Here is a 19,535-nt window from a genome sequence, read left to right on the forward strand (position 1 = left end):
GTGCTTGTTTCAAGGACTTATCAATGGGCGGTAGGTAGTAAGGAAATTTAATTGTGTCTACATACATTCCCTTCTAGAAGCTAGGTTACTGATAGCTTTGTTCTTGTAAACTGCTAAGACATTTGTAAACTGAGGGAGACTCAAGTCTTGCAAGATTGTGTTATCTATAGGTTAACTGTTTCTTTGTCCTTTAGGGCAGCCAGGAGTGCCTGAGGAATGTTGCATACATCCCAGGGGGAAGGGGTTGCAGGGTATCAGCTTCTGCTTTGTCCTCAGCTTGCCTTCCTTTCCCTCATCACAGATGACTTCACTAGGTGCTGACCAGGTCACTGACTGGTTAAAGGTTTCTTTCCTGAAAGAGGTTGAAACTATAGTTAAGTCAGATATTAAGTGTTGGTTGGCTGACATGGGGCTTGGCAAATGTTACTCTATTTTGGGCCTGTTGTCTCTCTTTTTTACTTTTTTTTTTTTAAGATTTTATTTATTTATTTGACAGAGAGAGACAGTGAGAGAGGGGACACAAGCAGGGGGAGTGGGAGAGGAAGAAGCAGGCTCCCAGCAGAGGAGCCTGATGTGGGGCTCGATCCCAGAACGCCGGGATCATGCCCTGAGCTGAAGGCAGACGCTTAATGACTGCGCTACCCAGGCGCCCCTCTCTTTTTTACTTTTTAAAAAACTAATCTCTCCATACAAGGTGGGACTCGAACTCACGACCCTGAGATCAAGCGGTGCGTGCTCTGTGACTAAGCCAGTCAGGCACTGTCTTTTTTTTTTTTTTTTTTTTTTCCCCTTTAACACTGCCTACAGAAGCAAACCAAGATGGGCATTAAGGAGGGCACTTGATGTAATGAGCACTGGGTATTATATGCAAATGATGAATCACTAAATTCTACCCCTGAATTAACACAGTATATGTTAACTAAGTTGAATTTAAATAATTAAAAAAAAAAAGAAGCAAACCAAAATCTAAGGCTGTAAATGCCTCAAGGTTATGAAATCAAAACCTAAGGATGACCAGTTGCAAACAGCTTTAACTAACACCCAACTAGGCATCAAGCTATAGGCAATCAATTTCTTTTCTTTGCTTTCTCACTTTCTTATTAGAAGTCTTTCCCCTGGCTCATATCCACTTCAATTTGGTACTGGCCAGTTCGAATTGATTTTTGCTCAAACTCTTAGTTAAAATTTTTAACTTTAAAAAAATTTTTAGTTTATCTTTCTAAGCCCAAACCCACAGTTCTAGCCATGCCAGCTAACTAACTCAGAGCTTTCTACTCTGCTCACATTCACCCTTCGTTAGGTACCTTTGTCTTCTCTCAGCTTCCTCATCTGGGTTCCACAGTCATTTGTAGATTGAACAGATTGAGCTCCTCCTATGTGCTAGATGCTGATGAAACCAACAGACCAGTCCTGCCCTTGTGGAGAGAGACACCAAATAACCCAAGTGTGGTGGGAAGAAGCAGGACGGAGAAAGAACAGGAGTGGCAGGGAAGGCCTCTCTAAGCCCATTTAGGCTGAGACGAGGGATAGGAGAAGGGGTAGCTGTGGGAGCTCAGGGGCCAGAGCCTTACAGGCAGAGGGCACCGTAGACCCTGGAGATGGCTGCAGCGCATTGACAGGGACCTGAGGCAGGCAGAGTATTAACATTTCTCCAGGAAGCCCCCAACTGTCTTCATGTTAACGCCTTACTGGAAGGAAAAACAACCTTAACTCAACAATATCCAGGCCTCCAGTGTCCTGTAATCTTTTTAGCATATGAAAGTGCTTTTGGATACCTCCTCCTGTCCTTACCTCCCCCAACTCCCAAGTATATATAATCAGCCATTCCTCACAGCTCCAGTGCAGCAGAGCTTTCTGTCCACGGGTCCTGTCCCCATCCTTTAATAAAACCACCTTTTTGCACCAAAGATGTCTCAAAAATTCTTTCTTGGCCAATGACTCTGGACCTCACCAACTTCCAAAATGACATCACTGTCAGATTATGGGTTAAGGGAAAGAATACCATGTCTAGGCAGTGCACCCAGTCTTGCCCATCACAATTGCAATCTGCATGATTATAACTGTTTATTTTTTTAAATTTATTTTATTTTTAAGTAATCTCTTCACCCAATATGGGGCTCAAACTCACAACCCCAAGATAAGAGTTACATGCTCCACTGACTGAGCCAGTCAGCTACCCTCTGATTAAAGCTGTTTCTTAAACGACCGAGCCACCCAGGTGGCCCCCCCTTTTCTTAATGTCTCTCCCACCTTGACTGTCATCTCTGAGGACAGAGACCATGTCTGCTTTTCATTACTTTACCCTGGCACATTGCACAGTCCTTGGCACACAGGCACTTCATGGATATTTCTTAAATGATGGGAACAGGGTTCTTGTTTGTTCTCAGCTGCATCTCGCATACCCAGAGCACAGCTTAGCACACTGTAGGTTCGCAACCGCTATTTACTGAAGGAATGGATGGGGTATTTGCCTGGGAATGACATCCTTTGCTCATAAATAATAGGTGACTGATAAAACCTCAGAGGCGGAAGTGGTGTGGATGCTGGGTTTTCTGAGAAACTCAACAGCTAACACCCACTGAGCTCATTTAAACCTCAGACACTATGTGAGGGGCTTACCCTGCAACATTTTATCTCAGGAATCCTAGAAGGTGGGTGTTATTGTGCTACCCTTTATACAGAAAAGGAAATGGAGGCACAGAGAGGACAAGCTACTGACCTAGGGTCACACAGCTGTTAGCAGCCGAGGCAGCTGGTTCTGAAGTTTGAGCTTACAACTTTTTTTAAATCTTAAAGGGAAATACTTTAAAAACACAATGATTCATTTAATGGAAATACTGTTTTACAGTGGACATTTTTATCTTCAGCGAGGGGCCTATCAGGAACACACTTTTGACAGGAACATTGCTGGAACACCTAAGATCACAGTGGGGTGAGTGTGAGCACCGAGGAGGGCATAGGGGAGCAAATTTTGCCACCCCAAGATATGCCTTTTTGGCATACTGATAAGCTGGTTATTTTTAAGAAATTGCAGACACAAGGAAAGCTCTGAAAACAGAATTTACCTTTTTGTAAGTGTGTTTTCATCTCATTACCAGAAAGAGGGGGACGGATGACTCTAAATCTCTAGAAACTGTTATCAGTAGAGACAGCATGGACTTAAATCTACTCTTGTTTACTGTGCTTTCCCCAGTAACCTCCCTTAACTGACTCCCCACCCCCAACATCTTCTCTCCTCTTTAGCTGGAGATGGTATTTAGGGAGAAGGCTTAGGCCATTGCAGGGAGTTACTCAGTTTTCCTGGGTCTCTCTCACATAGATAGTCAGTATGCATGTTATTAAACTTTTTTGTTGTTGTTGTTTTTCTCCTGATAATCTGTCTAATGTCAACTTAATTTCCAGACCAGCCAAAAGAATCTTGCAGGGTAGAGGAGCACGTGCTGGAGGGACATTACTTAGAGCCCTGGATGTACACAACCAAGGCCACTGCCCAATGTCAACTGTAGAAGTTCCCTTTATCTACCACTGGATGTCATACAGGTCCAGGCCTTGGGGACCCCACACTTCTCAGCCTTGGTGAACATCAGCATCCCTTGGGAGCTTGCCAGGGAGGCATGTCCCCAGGCCCCCCCTCCTGAGGGCTAAATGAGAATCTCTAGGGGCAGGGCTAGAGAATCTGCATGTTTGTTTGTTTAAAGATTGTATTTATTTATTTATTTATTTATTTATTTATTTATTTATTTGAGAGAGAGAGAGAGAAAGCGCAAGAGTGGGGAGGGTCAGAGGGAGAAGCGGACTCCCTGCTGGGCAGGGAGCCCAAGGCAGCACTCTGGGATTGTGACCTGAGCAGAAGGCAGCCGCTTAACTGACTGAGCCACCCAGGCATCTGAGAATCTGCATATGTAACAAGATTCCCCAAGCTGGTACTGATGTCGGCAGCCACAGGCCACACATTGAGAAACTCCTCTAGGAGGGTAGGGAGCCAGTGCTCAGTGTTTAGAACACAGGAAGTGAAGGCCCACCTCCACATCATATTAAATGCTCATGGGATTCATCTTCAGTGAGAGGCTGAGGTCTGGGGTGGAGGAGCGGTGAAGAGACTCATCCGTTGGTGTTTTTACCTCTTCTCAGTGCCCTACAGCAATCGTAACCCAAAGGCGTGACAATTCAGGTGGGTTCATCTTGCAAAATTTTCTTCCCATGTCCCAGTTTGTATTAGGATTCCCTTTTCCTGAGAGTGGCTTATAAACCCAGATTTCTGCTAGAGGCATTGCCCCCCCACCCCGCCCCCAGTTTGGTCACTTAAACCTTCTAAAAATGTATCAATGTCAGGCTCCAGTGACTAATCCATCCCAAATGCAGGAAGGACAGGGGGTGAGGCATAATCCCCCCTAATCCGGTTATGTGCCACCCACCCCTCTCTAGGCTGCGTGCCTGTCTTGGTAAACTTCGGTTTGTGACGCAGTGTGGAAGAAATCCTTGAAGCATATGGAGTGCCAAGTAGGTATTAAATTCTGGCCCTTGGTTGCTCAAGAAAACTAGCAACTCAAAAGCAAGTCAAACTTGTCAGCGAGATCCAGGACCATTTCTGTGTGCCTGACAACTGAAGAGCACTTTCAGGAACGCATTCAGGGGCACCAACAAAGAGGATCAGACAGAGGAGACTTAACTCCCCAGAGAAAGATTTAGAAGAACCACTGCCCCCACCAGATTATTGAGCTGATCACAGAAGGAGCTCGGAGCTTGAATTCAGATTGTCAAATACAACTCAATTGTCACCTAAGGATGATCTATTTTTCACTTCGAAGCAAAGCAAGATGATGGACTTAAAGAAACTTCCAGTCCAAAGGACTGGGTTTTTAGCTGAGTTTTCTACCCCACTCTCCTTTTGACATGCATCTGTCCATAGCCTGAAATCTGCACCACAGACAGTGCCTGGACCCATAAATTAATTAAAAACAAAAACAAAAAAAGAACTCTCATTGACATGTTCAGATATACTCACACTGAAGCAGAACACGAGGGAGGAAGTTGTTACAAGCTGGGCATAAGAGAAAAGTTGACAAGTCAGCTCTCCGTGCCCACTGCTTCAGGACAACCCCCCAGGTAATGTGACATCATCCCTCCTGTGGGGGGATAAGTGCCACTCACCTGGCACTTACTATGTTATAGGAATGGTTCTCAGTACCCTACAAAGATGATGGTCACAGCACTGCAAGTAATCCTGAGGCAGGTGCTGTAATTGTCCCAATTGTACTGATGAGGAAACAGAGTCGCAGAGACGCTAAATGACCTTGCCCGGGGACACAGAGCTAATTAGCAGGACAGCTGGGATTCGGACTCAGGGAGCCTAGGCACAGAGCCACACCATTAACCATGATGCCACACTGCCTTTCTGTAAAATGATGTGGCCATGAAAGGACGCGACATGGGACTGTAGAGTTCCTCGCACGGATATAAACATTTTACGAGCTGATCTTTTGTGACCATATCTCAAGTTCGGTCAGGACTTGAACTGTTACATTCAGAGACCCTTATTTCTCCCACCGGGAAGGGTGCAACAGTTGGGCATCTGAACAAACTGCCTTTAAGACTCAAGTTATGGGTCTCCTTGGAATTTGTGTCGTGACTTGAAACAGAGCCCTAGAAGTTGTCCCCACGGCTGAGAAACACGACTCAACTGCACTCTAAATTTATTCATCTGCTTCCACGCCTGGATCCCACGCCTGGATCCACCCCTACATCACCTTCCCTGGCCCTGCTCCCTGAGGGGATGAAGCTGGGTTGCTTTGCTAGTCTTTCTTCTGCCGCCTCCTTGTTGGCATTGCCCGGGCACCCAGGATTTAAGGGAGGAAGGACTGACTAAGGGCGTCTGGCTTCTGTTTCATCTTCCAGTGGCAGGTGTAGAAACATGTGTCTCAGTGACTGCGGGTGGCATCAGTGTGGACAGCCACAGTTCTCCATTTGCGGGGGGGTATTCCGCCAGGACGTAGAGGAAGCCCCCGAGGGCTGCCACAGCCATGGCTGTGTTGTGGGAGGAACAGCCATCTGCAGAGAGAGAGTCCGCCCTGTGAACACTGTGTGGTGGCCATAGTTCCGTAGTGAGTGCTTTTCAGATACTTCCCGGGCCAGCCAGATCCTGGGCCAGGCACCCATCCAGCAGTGCTGGCCATGAATGGCTCCCTTCTCCAGAGAAATGACCTCAGCCAGTTGGAGCCTCCTCATCGGACAGGTTATGCTTCATCCCAATGACTTACTAATACAGGACACAAATGCCCAGCCTCCCATCTCAGGAGGGTGACTCAGGTGCGATTTCCACTCCAGAGCTCCCTTCCCCTGGGATCTGACCTGAGGCCATACCCTTGTCCAGCTCCTTTCCACCTCCCCTTGCTCTCAGGCCCTGTGTGAGACCTTCTAGAACAACAGCCTATTGCCCGTTTTTGCAGATAGGGAAACTGAGGCTCAGGTAGCAGAGCTGAGCTCCCCAGCCCTGGGGACTCCACGGCTCATTTCTTGACCTTGATAGCCTCCCTCATTGCTGCATTAGTCTTGCCCTATCCCAGGTGACCCTGGGCACCTGCCTGACAGGAACCGCTTGGATGTTACTTAGTTCCCTAAACTCAAACTGGGCCACCTACCTTCTGTTTCTGAGCAGGTAGGAGGGAGCCAGGACTTTCCTCTCCCCTCACAGTCTTGGAGGAGGGAAGGACCCCAGCTAGGGCCTTTAGAGGGAGGGAGAATGCAGGTTTTAAGGAGCCCAATTAGCAACCCTAGCAGCTCACGCTATCCTGTGCCAAATACCGTGGGGAGTGCTTTGCACAGTGATCTGATACTAATCCCCAACATCTCTATGAAGGAGGCACTGTTAGGTCCCTATCTTACAGATAAAGAAACTGAGGCTCAGAGAGGTTGAGTGACCCCCCCCAGTGAGGAAGAAGCAGAAGCAGAGTCGAACTCTGACAGCATGATTTCAAATCCTGTGCTCTAAATCTCCATGCTGGCTGCCCCCTGCTCCACAGGTGTGCAGGGGGTGCGCGCCAGAAGGAAACAAAGCACCACTCCCTCCTGGGCAGTTTCCTAGACTGTCATCAATCTGCAGAGGCCCAGGAAGGACCTTGGGTCTTTTTGCAGCTCCGTCTCCAGCCCTCTGGTCTGTCCTAGGGTCCAGCTGTCTACCTCTAGGGAGCAGCCAGCTCTCCAGTGTGTGCACAGCAGACCCCCGACCGGCTGGCCATGGGTAGCCACAGCCCCCCATGTCAGGCAGGTCTACCCAGGGCCTCTGGAAGTCTCCTGAGAACTTCTCTCCCCTCCCCAGCCTAGCCTTTGGATTTGTGCTTCCACTCCCTTCTCTTGTCTACCTGCAGGCAGATGACGAGGCTACAGTGGGGCTCACTGGCAGACGCTTAGTTACTGGGATCATTCACCAACATATGCTGGGCACCTACTCTGGAGCTTTCCGGCTTCTGTTTTGCAGTTATTTATTTTGTACTAATAAAAAAAATGAATCAGGTCTTCTCTTCCTTCTTACTCCCTCTATCCCTCCCATATTAAATCTTGCCTTTCTTCCCTTCTCAATATAACTATATCTGATTCTCAGTTTCTCTGCACTGGTGAACTGACCACATAATTTATCATCTCAACCAGGACACTTTGGGAGTGAAAGCGGGCATTATTCATAATGGCTCCAGGACAACAGGTGTAAGCTGGGGACATCTGGACATGTGGCCATGGGGATTGCACTGGCCACTTGCCTGTTGGCTTGAAGATTCCCTCCTGCTCTTTTTTGCTCCAAACCACAGTGCACTGACCCTTCCAAACTACATTTCCCAGGATGCCTTGCCCATCACCTGATTAGGTTTGAACAACAGCAGACACAGGCCGAAGGAGGGCAGAAGACAGGGTATTTCTCCCCATTTTTGCTTCCTCCATGTCCAGCCCCTGCAGGCTCTGCTAACCCCACCTTGCTCCACAGTCCCTCCAGTTCTGCCTCCAGGGAGGGGAGTGGCTTCCTGCAGTGGTTAATCTCTGGGTTGTCTCACTTTTCTGGGTTCGTCTCTTGCAACACCCCTGAGAAGAGTTCCCTACATTAAATTCCCTCTGCCTCAAGTTCCTAGTGCTGGTTCTGTTTGCCTGACTTGACTTTGATGGAGAAGGGGTGATCTCTGTGATTTTCAGTAACACGCTGAAACTTCTTTTATGTTCCTTTCGCTGGAGACAAGATCTCTGGACTCCCACTTCCTACCCTGCCCTCCACCTCCTAGACCCAGCCCTGAAAGGGATGGCAAGGCACATTTCCACTGAGGTCAGTCTGTGTGCAGCCTTTCTGGGGTGTCTTGGTTTCACGCCCAGAAGGCCCCCGGGTATTTTCATTACCTGTAAATTGTTTTTCTCGCCTCTTCACTCTTCTCAAAACATGCTGTTGGCGTTGAATGGCTTTCGATAATTCTTCATCTTCAGCAGCTGGGAGGAGAGTTGAAAGGTGACCTTCTCGAGATGGATTTTCACACATTACTCACCAAACCTCCTCCCTCTCACGACACCTGAAGCAACTCAGGTCTTCTCTTGAATCCGGAGGTCCTTCCAGAAGGTTCCTTGAGCACCTGTCTGCAGATTCTCTCTACACACTGCCTAAATTTATCATCTACTGATGTTTCTCCAGTTGTGGTCCCCCAAACACCCACATCAGAACAGCAGGAGGAGCTTCTCAAAAATGCAAATTCCACAGGCCCACCTTCTACCTGCTGAATCTCTGTAGGTCTGGGGGCCTGAGAATCTTCATTTTATCAACTCCTTTATTTTAAAAATAGACTCTCTTACTCCAAAAGCTTTGCCTCCTTGAGCATCCCAAGCTTCAGCATTTACTGGGAGCCTCGTCTGTACCCTGCACAGGACAGGTGGTTTCCCACGTATTACATCTGCTCCTCATAGCTCAGGGAGGAGATTATTATACTCATTTATTTACAGATGAGGAAGTCAAGGCTCAGTAAGGTGAAGTGACTTACTGCGACGAGGACCAGCTGCCCAGTATCACACAGCTGGACAGGGGTTGTGTCCTCTCCCCCTCTGCTTCTATGTCATCCGCTCCAGCCATCTCCCCTGAATTTCCCACCCAAAGAACTTTCTTCCATATTCTTTTCTCAGCCTGTTGTCTCCTCCACAGCTCTTATCTGAACTTGCAATTATCTCGCTTATTGGTTAATTTAGGTGGTTTCTGCCTCTTTTCTTCAGGGCCCCAGTATTCCCCAGAGCCTAGAACAGTGCTCTGGCACAGAGCAGGTGCTCAGGGAACACTCACTGAAGCAATGGATTTGTTCATGCAGGTGCAGGGGGCCAACACCTTCCAACAAGACTGTCTCCCATCCTGCAAAGTTTTGGCTCCCAAAGGTCCAAGTCTATTTCCATGTGTGTGTGTTCACATGTGGGTTTGCATGTATATATGTGTGGCAAATCTCTGTCTGAGCCACTAGGACCACTGTATCACCTTTCTTCACTTGGCCTAGAAACCCAGCCCCCCACCAGCCTCCTGCTCCCAGCCAGGGTGAAAGTGCAGCTCACCTGGCCTCCCGAAGCATCCTTCCTGTGGCTTCTGCCAGTTGAGAATGGCCTCCAGCCACTGGAGCTTGTAGAAGTCCAAGAAGCCACTGATTCCACAAAACATAACTGGAAGCAAAGACAGAGGAACTTCTACAGGCCTGCCGCCCAGGCCCACCTGCTTCCACTGCCCAAGGCTGCACGGTGCCACCTGCCTCCTCCCGCTAGGGTGAGGCAGCACCAGGAGATGGGTGCTCAGGGCAGTGTCTGGAAGAAGGCAGCTCCCAGGCTGGGTGCTGCCTCCCATTTAGGGCCCTCATGGGAGTCACTGAAGAGTTAGGGTCAGTAGAGGGATCTAGACACTCAAGCCAAGGAGCAGCCACTCAGAGACCCCTTTTCTGCCTCATCTCAGAGGCTTCAAAGTCTGTTTGCCAGTCAGCTAGTTGGTCAGTTCAGAGCTCCATCGCTGGGTCAGCCTTTGGGGCAGGAAGCAGTTACATCGTGGCAGAGAAAATATAGGATGCCCAGTTAAATATGAATTTCCAAAAAACACAAATGCAAATTTTAAAGCATAAGCATATCCCAGGGGATGTTTAGGATATACTTATACTAAAAACATATTCCGTTTATCTGAATTTCAAATTTACTTGGGCGCCCTGTATTTTGATTTGCTAAATCTGGCAGCCCTACTGTGTGTGTGTGTGTGTGTGTACGCACCCTGCATTAGGCACACCCCTCTGCTTTGTCCCTACAGAGTAATGCCAGGGCTCACTGTTTTCCATGAAGATGTCCCGGGTGGGGTAAGCGTATCCGATGGCCTCAGCTCTCTGGTTCAGGTCCATCATGTTGGCACAAAAGAGGTTCATGTAGTGTTGGCTCTGGCGGAACAGTCCGCCTGTGCATCCCTTCTGAGGGGAAGAAACAGCCGGGAGGATGGGTGACAGACCCGCATGCTGCCACAGGGAAAGACTTGTAGTTCTGAGATGGTCTGGCAGGTGGTTGCCTTTGGGGCAGGTCTTTTCCCTTTTCCCAGAATTTCTTCCCCATCTACACCCCTGGACTGCTGGGGGCTCTGTCACTGGGGAGGATCATAAAGAGCTGAGTTTAAGTCCCACTCAGGAGCTGTGTGACCTTAGCCAGCTAAGTTAACCTTTCTGAGCCTTGAGGGTCTCAGCTACAGGGAAAGGGCGATGTGTCTGGGAGCCGCACCAGAGGTGCTCACTTGGATGGGTGGTACCATAGCTAGGAAGTGCCTGACACAGGCCTCACACTATAGCGACTTAGCCATTAGCTGCTGTCGTATTCAGATTCCAGGCTAACCCAGCTGGCTAGCTTCAGTGCTGCTCAAAAGTGTGGGCCATGGATTGGTCTCAGGGACAGGACAGGAGATGAGAAGGGGATGTGGCAATTTCTGTAACACTGTGTCAGAGTAGCTTTCTACCTGTCAAATCTAATAATCAAAATAATTTTCCTTGTAATTTGATTTTTATTGTATTTATAGAAACACTAGAAAGTGACAGCATGCAAATAAATAAAAAAAATTTTTTTTAAACCTAACTAAAACATTAAGTACCTTCTCAGCTAAGAATTTATGCACATGGATGAACATCTTTCAACAGAGATAATGAGCCTTATCTTTATCCATGAGGAAATATATGTGTTCAAAAATTATTATCGTTATTTATCGAAGTTTGAGCTCTTGGCTTGGAAGAGCATTGGGTGCTGCAGAGGTGGGTGTGGGGCTGGTTTGTCTTGGTTTGGTTTTCTGGAAGCTGCTACGGACCAAATGTTCTAAATCCTTTTCTATTTGTTATTGTTTACTGAGTTCTAGAAACCCAGTCCCCCACCAGCCTGAGTTCTTTCTGCTGCTTCTCTTTTACTCTTTCTCTTTGTTTTCCTGATGCCTCAGATCCAGTTCAGGACACAAAGCTCTCTGTCCAACTAGAATCCCAAATTCTCCCTAGTTTGGTTCAATGCGATAGCAGACAGATGGCAGGCTACTCTTACTTCTCCCTCCTGATGTCCAAAACGCAAGCCCAAAAACCCGCTTATTTTCCTGGTGTGTAGCATAAAAACCACACTGCCACAAGCCCCTTTGTGTCTTTCTCTCTCCTCTGTGTCTGTAGCTGGCCCACGTGGGGCACTTACCATTCTGGCCGAGAGGAAGAAGAGCAGCTGGTGGGACAGGCAGTAGCCGGAGCAGCCAGGCTTGGTCATGAGGGTCCTGCAGGAGTCCGAGAGCCTGCAGGGCTGACTGTTGTCTGTCCTGGGGAAGAAGGTGTTTGGGCCCGAGAGAAGGGTGCGCTAAAGGAAGCCTGAGGACATGGAGCCTTCCCTGGTCCCCGTTCCCCCACTAGTTATTAGAACTCCAGTAAGTTCCAGGCACCCAGCTGTGCTGGATAGAACACAGGTGTACTATGTCTTGATTTGCTAAATAATACCCCAGCACAGGGGAGGTGACCCTGGAGTTATCCTGGGTGGGCAAGCTCCAGGGGGCTGTGACATGCTATTGCTCCGTGGGAACCCCAAGTACAGTCTTTTCCAGCACTGCCCTACACAGCAGTTCTCTGAACCTAGAGCTGATTCAGGGCTTGCTGCAAGCCCACTGCATAGGAAGATGAAATGGTGAGCTTAACTAGGCTCTACTCCTGCTTGCAGAGACCTACAGCCCAGTGAGCATGGCAGAACCCTAGACAAATGTAAATTGTACCTATGGCTACCAGTGGTGCTAGGAGAGTCAGCCTACGATGGGAGGTCAGCCTTGTGCAGTGGGGTCAGGGAAGGTTCTGGAGGAAGGATGCTGGAGGTGGCCCTGAAGTGTAAGCAGAGTTACTTCAGCAAGGGGTGGGGTGGGGCAGCCTGGGAGGAGGCCCACAACTGCCTGCCGGGCACAGGCAAAGGTTTAGAAGTGGGACAGAGTAGGTCCTTTTGAGAGTCTGACAAGAGCCCCAGGGGCTGGACTAGAGGGGCCTGGAGACCTGGAAGGACAGCAGGAGCTGGGGCTTTGTTCTGAGAACAACAGGAAGCTTCACACTGAGGGTGGAATGCTCAGATATGGTTTTTGAAAGGATCCCTCTGATGTGAGAGACCAATGGGGTGGGGTGGGGGATTGCAGGAAGTGGGGTGGATGTCTGGATCCAGCTGGAAGTCTCCAATGGAGGTGGGGGCAGCTTAGGTGCAATGGAGGTGGGAGAGTTTGGTGTCAGGGTGCCTGGGAGGGGGGTGGCTGTCCCTGGTTTCACACAGATCCTTGGAGATTTGGAGAGTGAGTGGGACACGAGGACAACAGAAAACAAGTGGTTTTGGGTTTTTGGGAAGGGGGGCAAGTGCAGGGGGCCCACCCTGTTCCCAGCAGCTGCACAAGACACGAGTCACTGCGTTCCTCTGAGAAGGAGTCCTGTGGCTCAAACGTGGGGTAGACCATGGAGGCATCTGTGCTGGTCCAGGCATGTGGAAGCTTCCAGAACCCAGGCTGGATGGTCGGCTGGAATTCTGGCAGAGAGGTGGGGTGAGGGGAAAACATCCAGGAGCAGTGGGCCATGCCTTGCCTAACTGCACCCAGGCTCCTGCAGCCCAAGCCCAGGAACTGGGTGTCCCTTCCCCGGGTAGCCCTGACCATACACAAGCCTGCTCAGGGCTCTGAGCTTTGCCTGAGGGTTGCACATTATGTTTGAAACACATAGAAGAGGAAGCTCCTCTTCTAAAAAGAGTTCGTTTTATTTTTTCATTTTTTTTTTAAAAGATTTTTTTATTTATTTGACAGAGAGAGAGAGACAGCCAGCTAGAGAGGGAACACAAACAGGGGGAGTGGGAGAGGGAGAAGCAGGCTCCCAGAGAGGAGGGAGCCTGATGCGGGGCTTGATCCCAGGGTGCTGGGATCATGACCTGAGCCAAAGGCAGACGCTTAACGACTGAGCCACCCAGACGCCCCAAGAATTTGTTTTAAATCAATAGGAATTGGGGTGCCTGGGTGGCTCAGTTGGTTGGGTGTCTGCCTTGGCTCAGGTCATGGTCCTGGAATCCAGCCTCCCATTGGGCTCCCTGCCCAGCAGGGAGTCTGCTTTTCCCTGTCTCCGCTCATGCTCTCTCTCGCTCTTTCTCTCTCTCTCTCAAATAAATAAATAAAATCTTAAAAAAAAAAATCAATAGAAATAGTGTTGGGACAGGCTTTTGACCAAATTCACTGCAACCCATGAAAGCATGAGATATACAAAAAGGGTTAGTTGACTCCTTCGGTTTGGTTAGAAAGTGGAGCTCTTACAAAACAGATGCCAAGCAGGGTACCTGGGTGTCTCAGTTGGTGAAACGTCTGCCTTCAGCTCGGGTCATGATCTTAGGGTTCTGGGACGGAACCCGTTATCGGGCTCCCTGCTTGGTGGGGAGTCTGCTTCTCCTCTCCCTTTGCCCCTTCCCAGAGCTGTGCTCTCTGCCTCTCTCAAATAAATAAATAAATAAATACATACATACATACATACATACATACATAAAATCTTAAAACAAACAAACAAACCCAAAACCAGATACTAAGGGACTTTTTTAGGGTGACACAGGTTGGGATGGTCTTAAGGGCCAGGCCTGGGAGAAGATAGGGGACCTGGAGATCAGAGGTAGGGAGGGTTGGGGTGCAGTTAGGCGCAGCCAGGCTGTTGTCTGAGAAGGAAGGGTGTACTGGCTAACCATCTCCCCATTCACTCCCACACACCTGACTGGGAGCTGGGAGTCTAGGAGGCTGGACAGGCATGAGGGGATGGTTTTATAAGTCGTCTCCCTCTACCACCTCCAGGAATGATTCACACCAGGCTTACAGGGTGGGTCAGAGAGATATTGGCAGGATGCTAATATGTGGTGCACAAAGGGCTGAATTACTTTTGAGATATCCCACTCTCTGGGATAGACCAGACCCTCCCCTCTGGTCTAGGATGAAGGCTCTCAAGCCTGGGGTAAGCCGAACAAGGGGAGGCATGTTCCCTACTCCCAGACCACTGCCCCCTCCACTCCACCACTCCCTGTGTGGGTGGGAGAGGTCATCTCAACCTGGTCAAGGATGACCAAACATTCCCCAGAGTCAGCCTGTGGTGTGCTTGGCCCACAGGACTCAGTTGTTTACAGATTGTCCCAGAACCTCCCACACCCCAGGAGGAGTGCCCCCAGATGCTATGTTCCTGAAGAAATGGGATTCTACACCCTGCTGTTACCTCTTAAGTACTTGGGGTCACTCAGCCTGAGATAGAAGATGGATCTGTGAAGGAGAGGTGCCAGCTTTTCTGCCAGCTTCCCCACGCGCAGGCTCAGCCGTTGCAGCTGGGGGTCCCGGGCCCACTTTTCCTGAACACCTTTTAGCTGCACTGCAAAGGAAAAGACTTCATTCATTCCATCTCTTGACAAACCATTTGGACAGGAAAAATTATCCTAACTTAGAATGTTTATTGAGCCTCTCTGCCTCCTCCAGTTCCTGAGAGGAAAGAATTGGCTGAGCTTATTGGAAATTAGGCCTTGTGGGGCTCAGCTTGGTGACAGGGGGTCAGTTTGCTGGAAGTTGGCAGCTTAGAGTTTGATTTCTGGAAGTGGGCCTGAGTTCAGATCCTGACTCTAATACTTTCTTGTGGGTGACCAGAGAAAGATGTTTAATTTCTTTCCATTTTACTTTCTTCATCTATAAAATGGGGGTAATGATGGTCCTTATTTCTTGGAGTTGGGGGCTGTAAGGATTAAATGAACTAATGCATAGAGAGGACTTAGCATTGTCCACAGTGCAAAGTAAGCACTTAATAAAGTTTAGCTATAAGTATTAATCAGGGAGATCTAAGGTTTGCTCTACAGGAATGAGGAAGGGATTCAGATGCTGGGTGGAGAGCTGCTATGTACAGTTGAGCAGGTTGTACACTGCACAAGGGCAGCATCTATTCCTATCATGGGTTTCTTTTTTTTTCTTTCTTTTTTTTTAAATTTCATTCATTTTTTTAAAGATTTTATTTATTTATTTGAGACAGAGAGAGAGAGCACGAGCAGAGGGAAGGGCAGAGGGTGAAAGAGAAGCAGGCTCCCCGCTGAGCAAGGAGCCTGATGTGGGACTTGATCCCTTGACCCTGGGATCATGACCTGAGCCGAAAGCAGACGCTCAACTGACTGAGCCATGCAGGTGCCCCCTATCATGGGTTTCTATATGTATTAAGACAATTTTCCAGCAGATGGCAGGCAAGCGACTTGAGGAAGAACACATCTTTTTCTAATTTTCACACAGGTGCATTTTGGACTAGCAGTGGCTCTGCAGGGTTGGGAGAAAATGGTGATGGTGGGGAGATAAGAGGTGGTCGAGAGAGCAGATGTGAAAGAAAGCCTCAGCACAGGGCTGAGAGGGTGAGAGTTGTTTTTTGCTTCAGGTAGAACTTTGATGGGGAGGGCAGATGAGGTTTAGAGGGTGCTAAGCAAGTCTTGTTGGGGTGATGGGCTCTGTAGTGGTCTTCTTCAGGCTTCGCTCTCTCTCTGCACTTGAACCTAGGCTGTCTGCTTCTGAAGCCTTGTTCCAGACTGCCTGGCTTCACAGCAGATGGAGAGTACTGTGCTGGCACCCAGAAAGGGTAGCCAAGTAAGCAGTGAGGTGCACCCAAGCTGGCCTCATGGTGCTATTTCTCCCTGCCTGTGTGGCTGCTGCTGCCACCTTCTGGATCACCCTCCTGGCTGGCAGAGGCAGCTGGAGGGACCCTTTGTCTCTTAGGGTCAATGTCCACTTGTCTACCCCACGCAGAAAGGATCTGGGAGATCAGTGGGTATCTTGTTGCGACCGTACGCCCCAGAATGAGAACCTCTTCTCTCTGTCCCAGGAGGTTGAGAATAAAGATAGGACCCTCACAGCGAGTGCTGTGGCAGCCAGCCGGTTTTCACACCCTTTCAAGCCCCTCCTGCATTGTATGGGGCTGACCCTCGAAACCAATAAGAAATTGGGGAAATGATGGTGTGTGACCTCCAAAGCTTGGTTGTAAAAGACGTTGAGACTTCTACCTTGCTCTCTCTGAGGTCACTTGCTTTGGGGGAAGCTGGCTGCCATGTTGCAAGGGCACACAAGTAGCCGTATGGCGAGGTCACATGGTAAGTAGCTGAGGCCTCTACGCATTTGCCAGCACTAACTTGCCAGGTCTGGGAATGAACGGGCTCCCCTGGCCCCAGTCAAGCCTTCAGATGATCACAGCCCTGGCCGACATCTTGACTCCAACCCCATGTGAGACCCTGAGCCAGAACCACCCAGCCCACTTGTTCCCCCTGACAAACAGAAACTGTGAGATGGTAACTATTTTGTTGTTTTATGCAGCTAAATTCAGGGATAAGTTGTTATGCATCAGTAGGTTATTGCCAAGGGATAGGGCAGAGCTGTGGAGAGGAAAGAAGGGGGTGGCCCTGGTCTAAGGCTGTTGTGTGGTGTCGGCTTGGGCCACCGCTTCCCTCCTTCCCAGCCACCTTGACCCTGTAGTGATTCAGGCAACGGGCGCTGAGTCAGACAGAGCAGGGTTCTAAGCCCACCGCCTCGCTTGCTGTGTGACCTCGGACATTCTCTAAAGCCTGTCCCTCCATTGGTAAAAAGGGGATCATCATAATGAACTTACTTCAAGGATTGTGGGGGAAGTCGGCGAAATACCCCACGTGAGCGTTTACATTGTGCCAGTGCTTAGCAGGTACTTAGCGAACCTTATCTTTTATTATCTCACAGACCCCAGAAAGCACACAGCCAAGGGAACCACCTGCCTTTCCTTTTTCTCTCCATAAGGAAACAACAGGTCCGTGGGATGGCTGCTGACAAAAGCCTGTTGCCTTGTTCCAGGCCTTGTTTATTCAGCTGCTGCATGGATGGAGCCCAGTGCTGTGGCTGACATCTAGGGTGGTCAGGAAAGTCAATGCAATGCCCACCCTGCCCTCAAGGGCTGTTAGAGCAGGTGGATTTCAATACTAGACCCCTGCCTGTCAGCTGTGAGGCCGAGGGAGGTTACTGAACCTCTCTGTGCCTCAGAGCCCCACCTGCAAAGAGAGCAAAACAGAGCACTTCCCCCTCTGGGCTGTTCAGGGATTACACGCAGCCGGTACCCAGGTAACATCAAAAGGCACAGTTGCCAGGCCACATGCTGTGGCATTGTGGGCCCCTTCCTTTATTATAAAAATAGATTAAAGAGTATGTCCTACGACTGGTTTAAAATAAAGATGGATATGTTGATATTATATATTAGAGCATTCTCTTTGACTTTAAAGTTCATTTTTATTCCTTCTGACTTTAACAGAAATCAAAACAGGGAGCCTGGGTGGCTCAGTTAGTTAAATGTCTGCCTTTGGCTCAGGTCATGATCCCAGGGTCTTGGGATTGATCCCCGCATGGGGCTCCCCACTCAGTGGGGAGTCTGCTTCTCCCTCTCCCTCTGCCACTCTCCCCTTGCTCGTGGTCTCTCTCTCTCTCTCAAATAAATAAAAATAAAATTTTAAAAAGAGAGAAATCAAAACATCAAAACAATCAAAACATTTTCATGGGCCTCTGAAAGTGACCTGTGCCTAATGGCCTGTGTTTACTACTATTACTCATTTCTAGAGACATTATAGGAGAGGGCTGGGGTTAAATGGAGACCCGGGTCCTAGCCTGAGTGGATCTTGGATCTTGGATCTTGGGGGTCTCCAGGATGCCGCCTGGGGGCTCCGGAGTGTGGGGAGGACACCGGGAGGCCAGCCACGGAAGCAGACCTATCCCAGAGCCCCTCCCCTTGATAGGACCTGGAGTCTAGGTAGGCAGTGGGTGGCAAGCTGCACTGGCCACCCAGAGTGGGTGATGTGAAAGGGGGGGCCAGCCAGAGCCCCAGGCTGATACCAAGTCAGCCCTTTGTCACTATGGTCAAGGTGGCCTTCGGTGAGGGGCTCCTTGCAACCTAAAGTGTGCGTTGGGTGGTTCCGTGTTTGCCTTGGCCTATTGCCAGCTCCTTCTAGAGGATCTTATATCCCTGAAAGCTGAACAAACACTTGGCTCTTTTCTTGGAGCCATCAGGTGGCTTTGGCTGGAAGTGGGGGGAGTGGAGTTGGAGCCTGATCTTGAGGGTTCCTGGTTTTGTCCATAGCCACCCTCCCATCAATGCCCCTTGAAAGGGCACACTCCCTCTGCCCATCTTGTTCATGACACATCGGGACTGGCAGTGTCAAATGAATCATTTCCTCCCAGGAAAATAATAATTTCCAAATCTTTTTCTATGTGGTTTCTTTTCTTTTCTTTTCTTTTCTTTTCTTTTCTTTTCTTTTCTTTTCTTTTTTTTTCTTTTTCTTTCTTTCTTTCTTTTTTTTTTTTAAAGATTTTATTTATTTATTTGACAGAGAGAGAGACAGCCAGAGAGAGAGAGGGAACACAAGCAGGGGGAGTGGGAGAGGAAGAAGCAGGCTCCCAGCGGAGGAGCCTGATGTGGGGCTTGATCCCAGAACGCCGGGATCACGCCCTGAGCTGAAGGCAGATGCTTAACGACTGAGCCACCCAGGCGCCCCTCCCATGTGGTTTCTGAATCCTTTTTGCTTCTAAAATAATTGAGTATAGCAGGGCCCCAAGACACCCAAAAGGAGCAAGCTTTCCAGTAGAGCAGGGAGGGGACTGGCTAAGAACTGGTTTTACGGTGGCCAGTCCAGTGGATTGAGAGTGCACCCACCTTCCAGCACCCGGAACCCCACCACGCCGTCCAGGTTGATTTCAGGCAGCCTCTTCTTTAGGAAGGAAGTGGCTCTCTCCAGCGCCGAGAGGATGAGGCCCATGATGGTGGCCTTGCCCTCTGGGGTGTCCGGTGGTGCCAGAGAGGAAGGCTGCAGAGGTGGTGGTGTTGCCAGCAGCAAGAGCAGGAGCAGGAGCCCTGGGCTGGACATGGCTGGGCCTCTGCTTGAGGCTGGTCGAGTGTTTCAGCCCCGGGCAGCCCGCCCCCACATACCCTCCTCCTGTCCCTTCCTCCTTGCCCCTCCCCTGCAGAGCTGGAGACAATTGGTGGGCAGGGCTGACCCAGCAG

The 19,535-nt window shown here is 49.4% G+C and overlaps 1 protein-coding gene across 1 annotated transcript; it reads right to left on the reverse strand.

Moving 5' to 3' along the window:
- Positions 1-5,635: 5,635 nt before the first annotated feature.
- Positions 5,636-19,441, reverse strand: CUNH16orf89 (chromosome unknown C16orf89 homolog). The gene is made up of 8 exons (XM_026520371.4): positions 19,188-19,441; positions 14,727-14,876; positions 12,873-13,023; positions 11,680-11,797; positions 10,304-10,439; positions 9,556-9,660; positions 8,374-8,460; positions 5,636-6,048 (listed from the first exon to the last, which is right to left on the reverse strand). The coding sequence occupies exons 1-8, from the start codon at positions 19,396-19,398 to the stop codon at positions 5,885-5,887; spliced, it is 1,122 nt and encodes a 373-aa protein (XP_026376156.2). The 5' UTR covers positions 19,399-19,441; the 3' UTR covers positions 5,636-5,884.
- Between the last annotated feature and the right edge of the window lie 94 nt (positions 19,442-19,535).

Source organism: Ursus arctos, unplaced genomic scaffold (assembly GCF_023065955.2).
Source record: "Ursus arctos isolate Adak ecotype North America unplaced genomic scaffold, UrsArc2.0 scaffold_2, whole genome shotgun sequence".
NCBI lineage: Eukaryota > Metazoa > Chordata > Mammalia > Carnivora > Ursidae > Ursus > Ursus arctos.

What these genes read in the sequence shown, in the direction of transcription:
- CUNH16orf89 (XM_026520371.4), bottom strand. Translation starts at nt 19,398, where the DNA reads ATGTCCAGCCCAGGGCTCCTGCTCCTGCTCTTGCTGCTGGCAACACCA. An exon ending in TCTTCCTCTCGGCCAGAATG is followed by an intron (nt 10,440 to 11,679) that starts GTAAGTGCCCCA and finishes TCTTCCCCTCAG; the next exon opens with AAGGGATGCACAGGCGGACT. An exon ending in GCGAGAAAAACAATTTACAG is followed by an intron (nt 6,049 to 8,373) that starts GTAATGAAAATA and finishes CTCTCTCTGCAG; the next exon opens with ATGGCTGTTCCTCCCACAAC.